Source organism: Capricornis sumatraensis, chromosome 12 (assembly GCF_032405125.1).
Source record: "Capricornis sumatraensis isolate serow.1 chromosome 12, serow.2, whole genome shotgun sequence".
Classification (NCBI taxonomy): domain Eukaryota; kingdom Metazoa; phylum Chordata; class Mammalia; order Artiodactyla; family Bovidae; genus Capricornis; species Capricornis sumatraensis.
This window is the reverse complement of record NC_091080.1, coordinates 86,974,464-86,991,513: the sequence shown is the minus strand read 5'-3', so window position 1 is coordinate 86,991,513 and position 17,050 is coordinate 86,974,464. Positions and strand designations below refer to the sequence as shown.

The following is a 17,050-nucleotide window of genomic DNA, read 5'->3' as shown; positions in this document are numbered from 1 at the left end:
GACCATGAACCAGATATTTCTCAAATTGCTACCATGCATTTTCTTCACAGTACATGTGGACTAGTTACAAAAATGTAACTAAAAGTAAATAAATTAGAAAATAAAAATTTCACATAATCACGGTTCTACTAGTCAACCTTAACCATGTTAAAGCTAGCTCTGTTGTTCGTTGTTCAGTTGCTCAGTTCAGTCCTACTCTTTGCGACCCCATCGACTGCAGCACGCCAGGCCTCCCTGTCCATCACCATCTCCCGGAGCTTGCTCAGACGCATGTCCACTGAGTCAGCGATGCCATCCAACCATCTCATCCTCTGTCATCCCCTTTCCTCCTGCCCTCAATCTTTCCCAGCATCAGGGTCTTTTCAAATGAGTTGGCTCTTCACATCAGGTGGCCAAAGTACTGGAGCTTCAGTTTCAGCTTCAGTCCTTCCAGTGAATATTCACGGTTGATTTCCTTTAGGACGGACTGGTTTGATCTCCTTGCAGACCAAGGAACTCTCAAGAATCTTTTCCAACACCACAGTTCAAAAGCATCAGTTCTGTGCTCAGCTACCTTTACTCTGAGGCCATTAGAGAATATATCACTTTACATATTTGAGTATTCCATACAAATGAAGTTATTTTGGGTCTCTCTTAAAAATCAAAGCGCTTTATTTATTTTTTACCATTTTAAACTGCTCTCTTTAAAAGAGTTTTAATTACATAGTAACTACAGTGTGGTAAGACTGATTCTCAAACAAGAAACAGAATTTCTTTAATTACTAATTACACCTCATTTTTCTGACTCTTTTAAAGCAAGGCTGTTTAATGAATTGAAGGTTTTCTCAATGAGACAAGTGTCACCGTGAGTTGTTGACGGTGCATGCAAGAAAATCATATTGACTTTTTTGCCTCAAAACTGTACTTGAGACTTGTCAGCCTCACGGTCCGGTTAGACACAAGGACCCTCTCCCTTTCAGCTCTCACTGCATCTAAATTCGATGTTAAATGTGGCTGAGGCTATCACAGTCTCTGAACTAGCCTAAAAAGTGATGATTTGAAAAATGGCTTCAAGTTAAACGAGGTAGAACTTTAAAAGGCAGTGTGCTTCCTTCCAAATGCTGCTAAAATTAGAATAAGGAAAAGGAAAAAAAACAAAAACCCTAACGACACGGAATGGGCAATCAGGCTTTAGAAGCCAAAAGTCACCACATTTTGAAGGTTGCAAAGTAAAAGCCGGCACTGAAAATTGGTGGGCAAACTGTGGACTTACTTTTAACATATGTGGTGGGACAAGCGGGTGTTCAGATGGAAAAAAAGAATACAAGGACTCCTATTTTAAAGGAAGCGTTAAATCAATTCCAGGTGAATTCTAGAACAAACAAGGAAAGAAAAATGATGGATGCCTTTAGAAAATGAAAATGGGAGAATATCCTCATGATTTTGGGGTCAGGAAGGGTTTCTTTTTCTTCCTTTACTATCAAATACAATTTAAAAAAAAAATCAAAGCAGGTGATCATATTTACTCAAGACCTTTACGGTTCCTTTTGCTCGTCCTTCATGTCTGCTGCCCCAGGTTTTCCTTTGAAAAGTCTGTTTGTTTGTTTGTTTTCACTATTTAAAAAAAGTGTATCTGCTGGCTATAAATACTCTTACTCTTACTTTATCTGGGAATGTCTTTATTTCACCTTTTCCCCCTGAACGTATTTTCGCTGCATACAGAATCTGAGATGGACAGATCCTTTCTTTCTGCACTGGAAAAACGTCATGCCACACCTCTCGGGCCCCTAGGGTTCTGATGAAAAGGCTGAAGTCAATCAAGCATCCTTCCCATCTATACAGTGGGTCACTTTTTCCCGGCTATTTTTGGCAATCTGATTGGATGTTTCTGGGCATAAATCCCTTTCAGTTTATCCTATGTGGGGTGCACTCAGCTTCTGGAATTAGTAGGTTTATATCTTTGCCAAACTTGGGAGAACTTCTCCCCCAATTTTTTTTTTTTCCAGCAGCACACTCCTTTCCCCTCTTTCTTAGGGTCTGATGATGCAAATATCTGACCATTCATTACTGACCTACAAGTTCCTAAGCTAAGTTCGTTATTTCCCAGTGTTTCTCTTCATTATTCAGAATGGTTATTTTCTATTGCCTGATTTTAAAGTTCGCTCAGACTCTTCTGTCATCTTCTTTCTGCGACCGAATCCTTCCAGTCATGTTGTCTTAAAAAAACATTTCAGCTATCATAAAAATATTTCAGTTCTAGAATACCCATCTGGGTGTTTTTTACAGCTTGCGCGTCTTCTGCTGAGCCTATTAGTGACTGCTGTGTTCTGAGTTACCGCAAATGTTGTGATTTAAAAGAACACACATTTCCTCTCTTACACATTCTGTCAATCAGAAGCTGGCACCGCTGGGCTGGATCCTCCACCTGGCTCCAACCGAGGTGCTCGCCAGGGCCCTACCCTCATCTGCGGCTGGTCTGGTGGCAGGTGTGGGGGTGTTCGTTTCCCTTTGGTCTGTGAGGTTAAGGGCTGGTGCGTCTCACTCATTGTCAGCTGGAGGAAGGATTTCGTAAAACACAAAAGCCCTAACCAAAAAGGCAGAGGGCTGATTTCCAACTACAACAGATTTGATGTCCTCCGCATGAAGAGACATCACCTGGAAGGTGAAAATGTGAGTACAGAGTGGGAAAAGACACCCAAAACACATGTAACCCAAGGACAGGTCACCCCACACACAAGTAAGAAAACGACAGATGACTCAGGATTCAAAGCAACCAGCAAAGGCACGCGGAGGGGCACTTCTCAAAAGAGAAAATCCAGACGCCTAAGCGACACACGAGAAGGGGCTCAATCTTAACAGTCGGCGGAGAAACACAAATTAAAACTGCAAAGTGATACAGCTAAATTCTAATCTCTTCACAAAAGTTAAAAAGCCTGAAAACATCAACTGGTAGCAGCGCGACTACTAAAAGGCCTGCATATTCTAGTGGAAACGTATTTTAGTACAACCAGCTGGAAAAGACGGGTGAAGGTGTCTCACCCAGTAAAGGTGTCTCTCTCTGACTCAGCAACTCCACTCCCAGGCACATACCCTAGAGCTACCTGCACATGGGTGCGCAGAGTATGTCTGCAAGAACGTTTTCTAAAGAACTGTGACAGTCCCAAAGCAGAAACAACTGTTCCCAGCAGAACGGACACCTCATGGTACAACCACGTCCCAGAGACAGCAATGAAACCGAACACATCGCTGCCCCACGCAAATCACGGCTCAATCTCACGAATCACACAAACACCCAGGAAAAGTGGACATGAAACAACACGGAAGTGAGGCCACTCATACAAAGCCCACAAACAGGCAAAACTCACAACAGATTCCAGGTATCCGCACAGAGGTGGTAAAATCGTCAAGGAAAGCAAAGAACTGATTTCACAAAAGCCAAAATACGCTGTGATCTGGAGAACACAGTGAATCCCCGAGGCAGCGCTCTGTCTTATGTACAGCAGGCGAAGCGGTGTTCACTGAAATTACTCATGCAACTGCACACACGTGCCTTGTGCACTTTTCTTCTTGCCTGTACACTTAATCGTGAAAGGCGTATGCTTCTATTCACTTTTTTGCTTTTATCTGTTCCCCTAACTACTACTGGCCATAAGTAACTGACCACCAGTTACTCAAGACGGCTTAGCAACAGCATCCTTAGAGAAGGAGAGGACGAGCATCTTCAAAGCACCTAACCAGTAGCTGATCTTTTACTGGCGGAAGAGTTAGACATCAACCATCAGCAGTTCATGTGCTATTTGGAAGAAGCAGAATTAGAATACAGGTTATTTAACCAGAGCACAGTTAAGTCAAAGAAACTCGAAGCCTTTACTGTGTTGCTTCCCTGACTCACAGAAGCCGTAAACGTTTGTTGCTTGAAAGCATGATGTCTCGGAGTGATCTGTGATACAGCAACAGGTAACTAACATCATACCACGGAATGTAAGGTGAAAACATAAGATGCTTTGAGGTGACAGCACAAAAAAATAAAGAGAAAAATTCAGTGAAAAGATAAAAGCTCCAACCTTGAGCACCCTTCCTGAAAGACCAACAATTTCACCGTCCTTTGGCTCCACCACCGTGGCCGTGTTCACGTCGCCACTTCCCGTCGTGTCGATGATATCGACGATTTTCGGTTTCCCATCAGTTGTAACCTGAAGATTAAGAGACCGTTAAAACATGAATTACAGAATCCAGTTTTTACTCGGAAAGAAATGCCAACCCTCAAATGTGTGTTTGTGCATGGACACGTCCCCATATAGAAAATAGTCTATAAAACCTGCATTCATTTAAAAAAGGGACATGAACTGTTTTAAGCCAAAAGCTTGACAAATACTCTCAAGAAAATGTAGCCATATATTCAGGTAAATACTTCCTGAACACTTACCATAGGCCACACTCCACTAGGGGTACAGTACAGAAAATTCTCGACCTCAGACTTTGTGTTATATGGACTCAATAAACCAAGAAATATATAACATGTCAGTCGGTAATCACTATAACCAAGAAAATCAAGCAGGGAAGGGAGACAGGTGGTATGGGGAATTCAGTGCTAAGGAGGCTGGTCAAGAAAGGTCTCGCTGAGAATGCTAACATTTGAAGAGATATCTGAAGAAGGTGAGTTTGGGGCTGGATGAGCACAAAGCTTGAAAAGAAAAACGCTTACTAACATTTCATTACTGGAGTCCACACTAGCACACAAACCTCTTAAGTCAGGTTCAGACTCACCACTCACACTTGGCCCCTCCCCAGGCCTTGCCAGCCCAGGAAGCCAACACCCACTCGGGTGCTCAAACCAGAAATGCAGGAAGGCCCTCTCGGCCTCTCTAGTTTAGTGCTCACAGCCAGCATCCCCAGAGGTCCTTCATTCTACCTCTGAAGTGTGGTTCAGACCCACCTTCTCTGGGTGTCCACACCGGCATCCTGAGCTTCTCCCCCACCGTCGCCTCCTGCCCTCCTAACGGGGCGCCACCCCCGGGAAGCCCTCCAGGATCAACAGGAGCACCCTCCCGACCCTGACCACTTGGGCCCCTTTCCACTCGTCAGCCACGGCCGCCACCTTCCTGCACCAGGCCCTCCTGCTGAGAACTTTTTGTCCCTTCAGTTGTTCACAAGGGTCCCGGTCTTGTCTCAGGGACCCTGTTTTCTACAGAACGCTGCCCCTTCACAGAGACCTCCCTGCTGGCCTCGTCTAAGCTCTCGTCACCCTAAACCCGATCATTCCTCCTCACGGTACCGTGGGGCCTTGCAGAACTCCACTCGCTTCGTAATCATGCCTGCGACTCTTCCCCGATTAGCACTAGTGGAGGGAGGCTCCACCGGGGCAAGGGCCATGTCTGTTTCATTACCCAGATTACTCCAAACCCGGCAGCGTCTGTTAGGCACTCGAGGCTCCTGGCTTGTTGGACAGCCTGACACTCCTTACTCGGCGTTAAGATGGATTTTCCTCAGCTGCGGGGGGGGCCCTCCGACTGCTGCAGCCCATGGTAACAGTGAACACCCCACTGCCTTTATGGGGGGGAACCCTTCTGGGGCTCTCTCTGGGCTAACTTCACCAGGGGGCTTTGTCACATTCAAGAGACATGTGTTGAGTGAGCAGCAGGAATCAGGTCCAGAGATCCGAAAAAGGCAGAAAACAGAAGACCCCTGCCCTCACGAGAGAAAGAGGAACGGACAGCTGGTGGGAATCTGCTGGATGAGGCTGGGAGCTCAAAGCCGGCGCTGTGTGCCCACCTCGAGGGGCGGGAGGGGACCCATGTGTGCGCGCGGCTGACTCATGCTCGTGCGTGGCAGACACCAACACTACACTGTAAAGCAATTAGCCTCCAACTGAAAACAAATTGATTAAAAAAGAGAGAAACAGGAATGTAAAAAAAAAAAAAAAATGCCTACAGGGTGCCAAGAGCCCAGCCCTCAGATTCCCCTTGCACCCGAGAATTCACCCTCTTTGAGCTGAAGTGCAGGGTCCAATCCTAGGAGTCTTTCCCGCCACCGCCACCACCCCCTCCCACACACACACCCACCACTGCAGGGTCCTCAGAATCCTGCAGTTAAGGTGCACGGGAGAGGAGGAGTTCACTATGTGGAGGAAACACACACGCTTTTTTCTTTACAAGAGAAAATTAGGGGGTGGCTTGGTGGATCTCAGATCTCACTTCAATCATCGACCAACCAGGGGCTGAGAGTTCTGTCGGGGGCCGCCCTGCTGTTATTTTTCAGTGATAAAAATTCTTAAACTGGGTGATTATTTATTGGGGGCTGTCTATATTAGGAATAAGTATTCTAATACACTCAGAAGGCTCCAAATCACAATTAAAAGTCACCGCAGAAATCATATCCAACCCTGACAAGATTATGATAAGACTTAAATCAGACACTGATTTTGAAGGGACTGGCTAAGTATCTTCAAACATGAAATGAAAATATAGGAATGAAGAAAAATGTAAGAGAATCTAACAAGATAAAAACAGAAACCACTAGGAAAAGTACAAACTCTCCTATAAACTGTCCCATGAAACTAGCTAGGATCATGTATTAAAACCATACGCAAACAATCCATTTTAAAAAGTTTTCCAAATAAGTGTGTGATTTGAAAGCTGCATCATAGCACTAAGAATACAAACCATTTGCCTTCATTTTCTCATTCCATAAAGCAAACAACATCAGTGCCTTGAGATCAAGAATCCTAAGAGATCACTAATAAGTCCGACACGGATCCTTCTCATTGGAGACCTCATTCATCAGTGTGTGAGCAAAGGAAGACAGCCTAACGGGATTTTGTGCTTTATTCAGCATCTGCTACTGCGATCAGCTTAACTCACTAGGACCTCTCTCTTACCCATGAAAAATTCTCATATATATGGTTTTCTATCTGTGCACTTCTCCCTTCATCATTAGGTGAAGGGACCTACTCCACTAGAGAGAAGACGCAAGAGGGAATTTTAGGGTAGGAAGGTTTTAGAAAGGCACACCGGCTGAGAATTCTGCAAGGAGCTCTGGCAGGAGGAGAGGAAACTGCCCTGCTAACCTGAGACCGCTGTCCCTCTGCTGTGAGGCCCGGACGGTCACAGGGGACCGAAGACACAGCTACTGTGACGACAGCAAAGGTGATAAGCCCTGGGAATGGAGTGGGAGACCGAGGGATGCTTCCTGGGCGATGCGGGGCGGGAACAGAACAGAACTTGCCCAAAGGTTCCTCCCCAACATCAAGAACCTCAGCTACTTTTTATCTCCAGTGAAACACTCACTGTGGCAAAGTTGGCGAGGGTTTACAGAAAATCAGAATCAGAGTGGGAAGTTCGCCAATTTTTCTGCACCAACTGCAGTGAAGGAGCAAGCGCTCACTTGAAATTTCAGGGACGATCCTGAGAACACTCCTTTTGAGCAAAGCACGGTATGTTGCAAACAAACACTATGAAATGACTCTTATTCTAAGAACACAGTGATAAAGTGAGTCAGACAGGCTTTGCTTTCAGAAAGCTTACAATCCAGCTGGAAAGACAAATGAGACACGAGTACAGTGACATAGGACAATGAATAATAAAGGTGAGGCACAGTGTCCAGGAAGGGACATAAGAACACACAACCCAGCGCGGAGGAAATCAGGAAAGGCAAACTGAAAGGCATCCTTAAAACTGGCAGCACCTACTATCAGTAACTAAATACACATCAGTGATAATTTCTTCACTGTGCTCTATCTTGTTTAGTCGCTAAGTTGTGTCTGACCGTGATCCCACGGTAGCCCGCCGGCTGCTTCTGTCCATGGAATTCTCCAGGCAGTAAGATTGAAGTAAGTTGCCATTTTCTCCCCCAGGGGAGGACCCAGGGATCTAACTCATGTCTCCTGCATTGGCAGGTGGATTCTTCACCACTGAGTCACCAGGGAAGCCCCCCCTCTATTATCTTTTAGTGAATATGAAATTAGAAAGACATTTACAGGACTACTTGTAACCTCCGTCCCCAAATTATATATTTTTTTCCCATGAGGAAATTACAGATATTATCACACATATACATTTTTTTTTTCCCCATTCAACACAAGCACATTTCACAGAAAATGAATCTGGATAGGTGCTTTTGAGGAATTTTAACTTAACCAGGAAAAAGGTATGAAAAGCAAGAGACTAAAATGAAATGCTAAATGCTACAAGAGAATATGAATAAACCGCTATAAGAGCAAAGAGGGAAAAGGAACCGTCAGCAGGGACCGGGCCCTCTCCCTCTTTGAAGAGCCAGGTCCTGACACAGCGGTTGGTATATACACAAAAATACACAATGCATGAAGTGGGAGATGGCGGCAGTAAATCAGAAGATACCCCCAAAGGTAATAGGTGAGGGCCCAGCCGGGGGTTACGGGATTAAATAGGCCTTTACAGGTGCCTGCCTGTAGAAGGCCTGCAGACAGATTAAACCCCATGTGTAGCGGCATGTGCTGGGGAAAGACCTGGAAGATCTGGGAAAGGGGTAGAGTGTTGTTGGTGGAAGCCAGGATTCAGGGGCGGGGGACAGAAGTGCTGAGATGCAAACCAAGGTTACGCAAGGAGCTGGAATCAGGTGGCGATGGCAGGTGCAAAGTTCAGGACTGGGGGTTTTCATGTAAAGACAACTGGGAGGCCCAAATAGTTGGCTTGATATTAAACAAGGGTGTGATAGCAGGATTTTTTCTTATTTTTTAAGGAAGGGTACTCTGGCAATGTGGATGACGACCAGCGGTGGCTGGGAGGCCCCTGAATTCCAGGTCCTGTCCAAGCTCCGTCTCTCCTTCGTGAACTCTGGCTGGGCCCCTGATCAATCTCTGTTACCGGTTACACTCTGCAAGACTCCAGCATCTTTTAATCCAAAACCTTAAGATGCCTGAATATCTGCTACGGAAAAGACTTAACCACGTATTTAATTATTACTCCTCTCATCCTGCCACCCTCTGCATTTAACAAGCCTACACGCTGTCACAAAAGAGAACTGAGCCCGAGGCCATCTCCAGAGAACGGGACTCACCACCGTATTCCTCAAAGTTCTCCTTGTGCCTCCAGTTCTCTGCTCAGACTTCACTGGCTTTTCCAATGTCCAGTTCAAGCGCCTCTTCCTATTTCACTGGCTCCTTCCAGTTTATTTCTATCTACCTTCTTACCTTAATGATGCATACGCAAATCTATAAAACACCTTTGTTACAGGTAAGGAGGGTAAAAAAAAACCTTAAAAATTCACTCATGTTTACAAATCACCTTACTGAATTCTTTTTGGATGGCCATATTTAGGCCAATCTCTCAAAGCTGTTAGAAGGTAAGTGTTAAGTTTTCATTTCCCTTCAAATACACTGTCATGCAAACATTTGTTGTTACACGCACACACCTAAGGGCTTCCCAGGTGGTGCTAGTGGTAAAGAACCTGCCTGCCACAACAGGACAGGTAAGAGATAAGGGTTCGATCCCTGGGTCGAGATCTCCTGGAGGAGGGCATGGCAACCCACTCCAATATTCTTGGCTGGAGACTCCCATGGACAGAGGAGCCTGGCGGGCTCCATGGGGTCATAAAGAGCTGGACACAACTGAAGCAACTGAGGATACACACACCTAACGTACATTTATCCTTCAGAGAGCTGGTGGTTTAAGATCCAGCATAAACTCCCTCAAGGTTATTTAAGCCTTGCTTAAAAACATGAGTCTCTTGAACGCTTTTCTTGAGCTCTTTAAACAGTCACAGGTAACTAACTGTCTCAATTTTCAGAGCAGCGTGGTGGGATGAGAGTCACTGCCTATACTTTATAGAGGGAGGAACGGAATGACGGGATGAACAGGTCTGGGAGATTCTACAAAAGCGTCTTTTCCCCAGACAGTACTCCTCCAAACTCTTCCGATCCCCTTATTATCCTGACAAAAGAGCCAGTGAACCATGTCCTCCAGCTGTTCTCCTCCCACTTATCCCTATAAAAAGGAAACACACACACCACCCGGGAATGGAAACCATTACTACCCAGGAATAAAGTCTCCAGGAGGTGATGGCTGTCACTGCTCTGAGTCTCCGGAGTTATTAACACAACTGGACCACTCCAGCGCAGGAGGAAGGCATCACCTGCTTCTCTTCCGAGGCTCCAGAGCTGCCCGGCAAGGCCAAAAGTAGGTGACTGGCACTCCAGACCGCTGCTCAAGAATTAAGGGGAGGAAGCAAGATACCCCGCAGGGGGATTCTCTACAGAGCCGACCTGTTTCCTCTTCCCCTTGAATTACATCCTAACTTCCCAAATGCTTGCTATCTCGCTTATAAGAGAACACAATCAAGGATTTGAGAGGGCAGAGGCATGAGAGAATCCCTCAACTTCAGGGTTTTAAGCCATACAGGTGAAGGGTTGACACGGAAAGAGATCAGCAATCAGCCCCGCTAGACGTCCAAGAGATGGGACCTTGAGCAACGCTAAGGTTCTGCTGACTACTCGGTTTCCCTGCAAGTCTAAGGCTAAATTTACAAAAGCCAAACTTTGAAAACTTTAATCAGAAGGCTTTCAACGGAGATACAACGTTTTTAAAAAATTACCTTTTTCACAAGGGTACCTTGATTCAGCGATTCCAAAGGTCAAACAAAATCGTCTTTTAAAAAAATCACAAAGTACGAGGTCTTACATTTTGAGGTTGAAAAATTAAAAGAAAAAAAAAAGCAAGCATAATTGAATGCACCCTGGAAGCTCGCAAAAAAAAAAAAAAAAACCAACAACAAACTCAATCGGCTTCTTCTCTACGTAAAAGCCTAATAAGCCCTGCGTTTCAGCTGACCCTAAACTAGTACACTGCAGAAGAGGGTTTAAAAATAGCACACAGAAAACTACCGGAGGAAACAATTCCGGAAGTTGACTATCTTCTTGAAACCGGCGGCTTTCGTTGTTTCGAGATTAAAAAAAAAACATTCCACCCCAAATCAAATCACCCGAACGACAGTAAGAAAAAAAAAGGAAAAAAAAAAAAAAACCACGTAAAGTTCTGATTTGCCCCTTCTCTGTAGCCTCCCCACCAGCACCACACCACCCTCCCCAGGATAATAAAATGGTAAATAACGGGCACTGGCCGCTTGGGTCCACGAGGCAGCCGCGGCGGCGGAGGAGGGCGCTGGGCTGGGCAGGAGGGAGCCAGCCGGCCCCGGGGCCTGGCGGCGCCCAGGCTGAAAGGGGATTCCCGGGGGTGGGGGTCGGCGATCGGCGCCCCGAACGACAGCGCCGGGCCCCGCTGCTTTGTCTGGGCCGGCATCGGGGCCCGGCCCGGGCGCCCCGGGCCCCGCGCCTCCCAGCCCAAGGCTTCCTCCCGGCGCCCAGCTCGCCCTCGGTCGCACAGCGGGGCTCCGAGGCCCGCGTCCCCCCGCCGCCCCCGATCCCCGCGCTGGGGCCCTCGGCGGCAGCCGCACCTGCATGCCCGGGGCCCCGGGGTCGACCCCCGTGTCCAGGACGGCGATGAGCACCCCTCGCCCGTCATACTCCGGGTAGCGGCACAGGAAGGCCGCGGCCCCGGTCTCCTTCTTCGGGAGGAGGCCGTGGAAAGGGAAGGGCTCCTCGGTCGCTGCGGTGGCCATGGACGCAGGCTGCAGGGTGGCGGGGAGGCAAACTGCCGGGCTGCGCGCGGACAAGCGGCGGCGCGAGGACAACCCGGGCGGCCGCGGGCCTGGGTTAGGAGGGGAGGTGCGGCGGGATGGGCGGGGCCACCCTCCGGCCAATAGCCGAGCCGCCAGGGAGGGCCGGCCAATCCCGCGCCGCTACGTCAGAGCCGACGGCGCCGCTCTCCGGAAGCCGAGCCCGAGAAGTACCCGGGGCCGCAGAGAAGGGGGCGGAGCCTGAGGCGTGGCCGGAGGGGTTCTCGGGGCTGGAGCCCTCGGGGGGGCCTTAAACCAGAGAGACGCACGGGGCGGGGATATTTTTTTTAGGGGGTGGGTCGGCTTCTAACCAGAGCGTCCGCGTATCCCCGCCTCACCGCGGGGAAAGAGAAGGAAGTGGGGGCTAAGTAGGGGCTTGCCCTCTGGAGAAGCGGGAAGCCCCCTTCTGACAGTCGATGGTTTCTGAACTTGCAGGTGTGGATGAATGAAACTTTGCGGTCAGCTGCGGCTGAACCCCCCGGGTGGACCCCGAGCAAAGGGAGCCCACGCGAGCTCGCTTAAACCCCTTAGGTGTGTCGGATATTGGCGAAAAGCCAGGAGGTCAATTTTTTGATTTCGGAGAGGGGGAGTGATTTTTCTGGTTGGGAGCTCTTTGATTCAGTGGTGTCGGGCTGGTGTTCCCGTCTCGAAGGTGTGTCCCTTTGAAGGATGGTGATAGTGGTGGTGGGCACGGGCCAGGGCTGCAGTCTGCAGTCAACAGGAAGCGGGTTGCTGGCCATTCCATCGCCCTCGGTAGCCAGTAACAAAGTAGCATCCCGAAATGGGCCCCTCCTATCCTCCTGTCTTACCCTGGGCTTCCGGGATTTCTGAAAAACATTTTTTTTTTCTTTTTTCTTACCCCCCAACGCCCCGCCGCCCCCGACTCTCTCTTTAAGTTGGTGTTCCTGGTTGATCCTCAGGGTTCGTCACTCAGCTGAAAGTGAAAGTCACTCAGTCTTGTCCACTCTTCGCGAACCTTGGACTGGATCTAGCCTGCCGGGCTCCTCTGTGCATGGAATTCTCCAGGCAAGAATACTGGAGTTGGTTGCCATTCCCTTCTCCAGGGGGGATCTTCCCCGACCCAGGCATCGAATCTGGGTCTCCTGCATTGAAGGCGATTTCTTTACCATCTGAGCCACCAGGGAAACCCTGATAGAGCCATAATTGGCAGTTTTCCAGATTAAGAGTGGCTGCTATCAATTGCTCCATGCTGCCCCAGTGGCCCGTTAATGATTTTTCTGTCTGTATTCATGCCAGGGTAATCTCAGTCTTTGTGAGGATGTGCCAAGGATGGATGCTTTTGGCAATCTGGTCAGCCTTAAGGTCAGCTTCTCAGAACAATTTTAAACTCATAAAATATAGAGAATTACAGAAGAAATTATGTTGAAATAGCTATCAAAATATGAAAACCAACTTTGTTATACAGAAATAGTTTTGTACATGTGTGTATGTAGTTACACATATGCTTCTTTGCGTAAACAGGAGCTAGTGCCAAATCTAATAAGTGCCCGTAATTGCACAATAGTAAAAAGCATAAATGATATTTTGAGACCTGTACTATGACAAGAAGCTGATTTTTATGGGTGACACAGGAACAAACAGTAATGCTAATACCACTCCGGTTATTACCTACATCTATAATTGAAGGAAATACTTAACTAAAAGTTTAGTGGAAGTTAAGCTGTATTTATCTTTTTCTACTCAAGTTTTTGAACCCCTCAGATTCTATCATGGACTCCAGGTTATGAATGCATGGTGTCAAGGGAAATCCTATGTACACCAGTCTCCACTTCACAGAATTAGGGGATTCTCCATGAAGTCTCAAAAATTACCGTAAAGGCTGTGCAGTTTCTTTGAATTGATTACTTGCCCATTCATTCTACTCCATAAGTCTTAGAGAAGCACATTCTCTTTAGTGAAGAGGAAACAAGATAGTTAACAGTTTTCCTTCCTACTCCCAACTGTGTTTATGTTACCTCAAAAAGGACTTACAGTGATTGAGAAAGAAAAGAGAAGGACAAACTCAGAAGACATTCAAGAAAAACATATAGTGACAGAGTGGATGGAATAGCTTCCAGGTTCAACTGTTCAACTGTTGTCCAGTCGTTTCATTTTACAGATGAAGAGCAAAGATAGACAGGTTTACTGACTGCCACAGGTTACAAAATGAATTGATGAAAAAGCTGGATCTCTATTCTGTCTGTCTCTGATTACCACACCAGTCGAGCTCTGCTGGAGTGTCACCCAATGAATGGATAGGGAATGAACTGTTCACTACGAAACCAAAGTGGCAGGCTTTTTATTAGACAGACTCCTGTAACAGTGTTTAAAAAATTTATTCTGCTTACATATCCCATAAAAATATTTTAGAAAGATTATGTACCTTCTTATATAGTTTTAATATAACAGAATTTGTCATCATACTCTCAAGGAATGAGGAATGTAATATCTGACATTTTATAAATATTGACTTTCTTTAAACTTCTATGTCATTATTTAAATGTAGCTAGTTGAATGTTACTCTTTGACATTTGTTGTTTGACACTTAGCATTGTGCGTTTATATACGTGAAGATATTCCATTTAAATTCAGACATTTGACATTGCTTTCTTGAAATTTTATCATTCTACACAGAATTTTATCCTAATGTAATTTATATTTATAATGGAAAGTCCTATTGATCATTTATTATCTGCAACAAAAATATGTATGTTAATATTTTAAAATTTTTCCTGGGATCAAAATGTTAATATTTTTCTTTTAGATTATCTTTCAATTATTGGCAGGTTGATCAAAACAATACACATCCTAAGCTTTACTATTTGATTAAGATAAAAATTACAGAACAAAAAGAAAATTCTTATTGAAAATGCAGGTCTTAAAAAGATGCATGAGATGCATGCTTTGGGGCTGTGATTAAAGATTTTGCTGACGGTTTTTCAAATCGTCCGTTGATTTGATGTCCAAGAAGCTGTTTCACCTGCAGGAGATGTGCCATAGTAAGATGCCTTTTAATCTTTAAAGCAGGAGACCCAGCTGTAAAACAGGTGGGAAGGCGGTATGTCCTTCCATCACAGGCACGTCTTCAAGCAGGTCAATTTGGAAAAGAGGAGATAGGACATTTAAGCCTTTGGAAACTGATTGGACTGAAGTTATCCAGGACTTTGTACCACAGTTTGAAGACCACTGCTTTTTAAAACCTCTGAAATCACTTGAGCTCAGGACGAAGTCATTTATGGTTGGTTTGTCTTGGAGCCCCAGTATTCTTCACTCTGTTTTTACCCCGGCTGCTCTCTGGATTTAATGACATTCCCAGCTAAGGCAACTCTTTCAATGCTCAGTCCGTTTGCGCAACCGGACAAACAGCTCAACGGTTCATCCATCATTGGCTCTCCGAAGGAAACAATGAAGATACAGATAAACACAACGAGGGCTTAGGAATGGGGAGGAGGAGGAAAGGGAGGACGGAACACGGCAGGGTCAGGAGGGCAAGGCCTGGTATCCGGAGTGAAGTGCCAGGCGGGACGCCCGCACCTTCCCACGCAGCACTGTCGGAGCCGGAAGCGCTGTGCCAGGTGTCTCCAGGCCCACCTCCCTTCCGCATCACCTGCGGGGCGGGGGGCCAGCGTGCCAAGGCAGAGGCGCGGGCAACAGCAATCTCTTCCCCTGACTCACCTGCTTTGTAACTATTGTGGCACCGTATTATTTACAGAATATCCTTTGATCAAGCATCCCAGGCCGCGCCGAGATTGGGAAACCATCCCACGTGTCCAGACGCCGGGCTTGGCAATTCAGCGCCGTTTGCCAGCGAGGCCCCTCCTCCCGTGGGCGGCCCCCGCCCCCGGGCGATGATCCCGGGGAGAAGGGACGAGAGGGACGCTCGGGCCCTGTGAGATGAGCAACTTCCTTGACAGCCGACTGGGGCTGGAGGACTCCCCCCGGCGGCTTTGCCAAGCCTTCGCTAGGCTGCGGGGCACCCAGCCCTGGCTTTTCTCGTGTTTACTCGGGGGGTCGGGCTCCCATCGCGCCCTCACAGCTCTCCCAAACCTTTGGTGGACTCTTAACAGTTTTTCCTCGCCCAGGTATTTCCCCGATAGCATCTTTGCTCCTCGAAGCCAGGCTTGACATCTGCTTTTCGGAGGATGCGGATTACAACAGCTCACACCAGAGAAACGGAGATTCAGGTGCTTCAGACTTAAGCACTGCCGCCCCCCGGAGGCAAAGGCCGTCCTTGCCTCGCGTACACGCCCACTGCCTGGACAATCTCCAGGGCACAGCCGGACGGACCAATGTGTTCCTCAAAGTTTAAGGCCCAGGTCTGCGCTTAGCTGTAAAGGAGGCTGGCAGATTAAGTTCTGACTTCTTGCATGGGCAGGAAGGACTGATAACGTGGGAGATTCTATAACCATAGAAAGGCCGTTCCAAAGATGCCTCAGTTCAAAAGATTTGCTCATCATACCAAACGTTCACTATGCCAAGATATAAATAATATCTATCGGTTTAGTCTTAAGACTTATATGATTCTAAATACTTTAAGTGATACTTGCCATTCTCTCTGTTTCTATTTCTATTCTTTCTACCTCCGAACTCGATTAAACAATGTAACACAGGTCCAGCTCCGAGAAACTTCAATAAGAGAAATAATAAACTAGATAATTTGGATCAAGACTCCTGCTGGGAATATTGAGGGAAAACTGGACGACATATGAAAAATACCTGCTTGTATGCCTCCTAGGGCTAGCAGTAGGGTGAAGAATTTCTGGAGTAGATATAAACCCAGAGCCTGGAGCCAAACATTTAGGACAGTCTTGCCTTTCAGGGCAAAGGGAAGTGGGGAGAAAAATCCTAGAAAAATTGAAAAGGTGAAGATCATGTGCCTGTTGGGGGGGGGGCATGTCAGAGGGCCGTTCATGTCTCCCCCACGCAGAAATTGGTACTGGGGGGTGGATGTGAGCTGCTGAAGCTGAAACTCCAATACTCTGGCCACCTGATGCGAAGAGCTGACTCATTGGTATAGACCCTGATGCTGGGAAAGATGAAAGGCAGGAGGAGGAGACAACAGAGGCTGAGATGGTTGGATGGCATCACCGAGTCAATGGACACGAGTTTGAGCAGACTCTGGGAGATGGTGAAGGACAGGGAAGCCTGGCGTGCGGCAGTCCATGGGGTCACAAAGAGTCGGACACGACTGAGAGCCTGAACTGAACTGGGAGCTGGCTTTAGGAATCTGGAGACTTGACCTTTAGTCCTAGTTCATTGGTTTGTCATTTTAACAAGACTGAACCTCTCTGGACTTCAGTTTACTCCTTTGAATGGGAAAGAGTTAACGGAGCCCCCTTCCTTTGTAGTTACAGCGGGTCGGTGGGGGGCGTGGAGGGGAGATTTTGAATCAATTTCAAAACAGTACATTTTATTATCAGTTAAT

The 17,050-nt window shown here is 47.0% G+C and overlaps 1 protein-coding gene across 3 annotated transcripts in view; it reads right to left on the bottom strand.

Annotated features, from left to right (window-relative positions):
- TPP2 (tripeptidyl peptidase 2) overlaps positions 1-11,568 on the bottom strand; it is a 58,844-nt gene extending 47,276 nt beyond the window's left edge. For all 3 annotated transcript variants that reach the window (XM_068984242.1, XM_068984243.1, XM_068984244.1), the window contains exons 1-2: positions 11,404-11,568; positions 4,044-4,172 (exon numbers count right to left, since the gene is read on the bottom strand). In XM_068984242.1, coding sequence (XP_068840343.1) covers positions 4,044-4,172; positions 11,404-11,568 — 294 coding nt within the window. The remainder of the gene's footprint in view (positions 1-4,043; positions 4,173-11,403) is intronic.
- Positions 11,569-17,050: the final 5,482 nt, after the last annotated feature.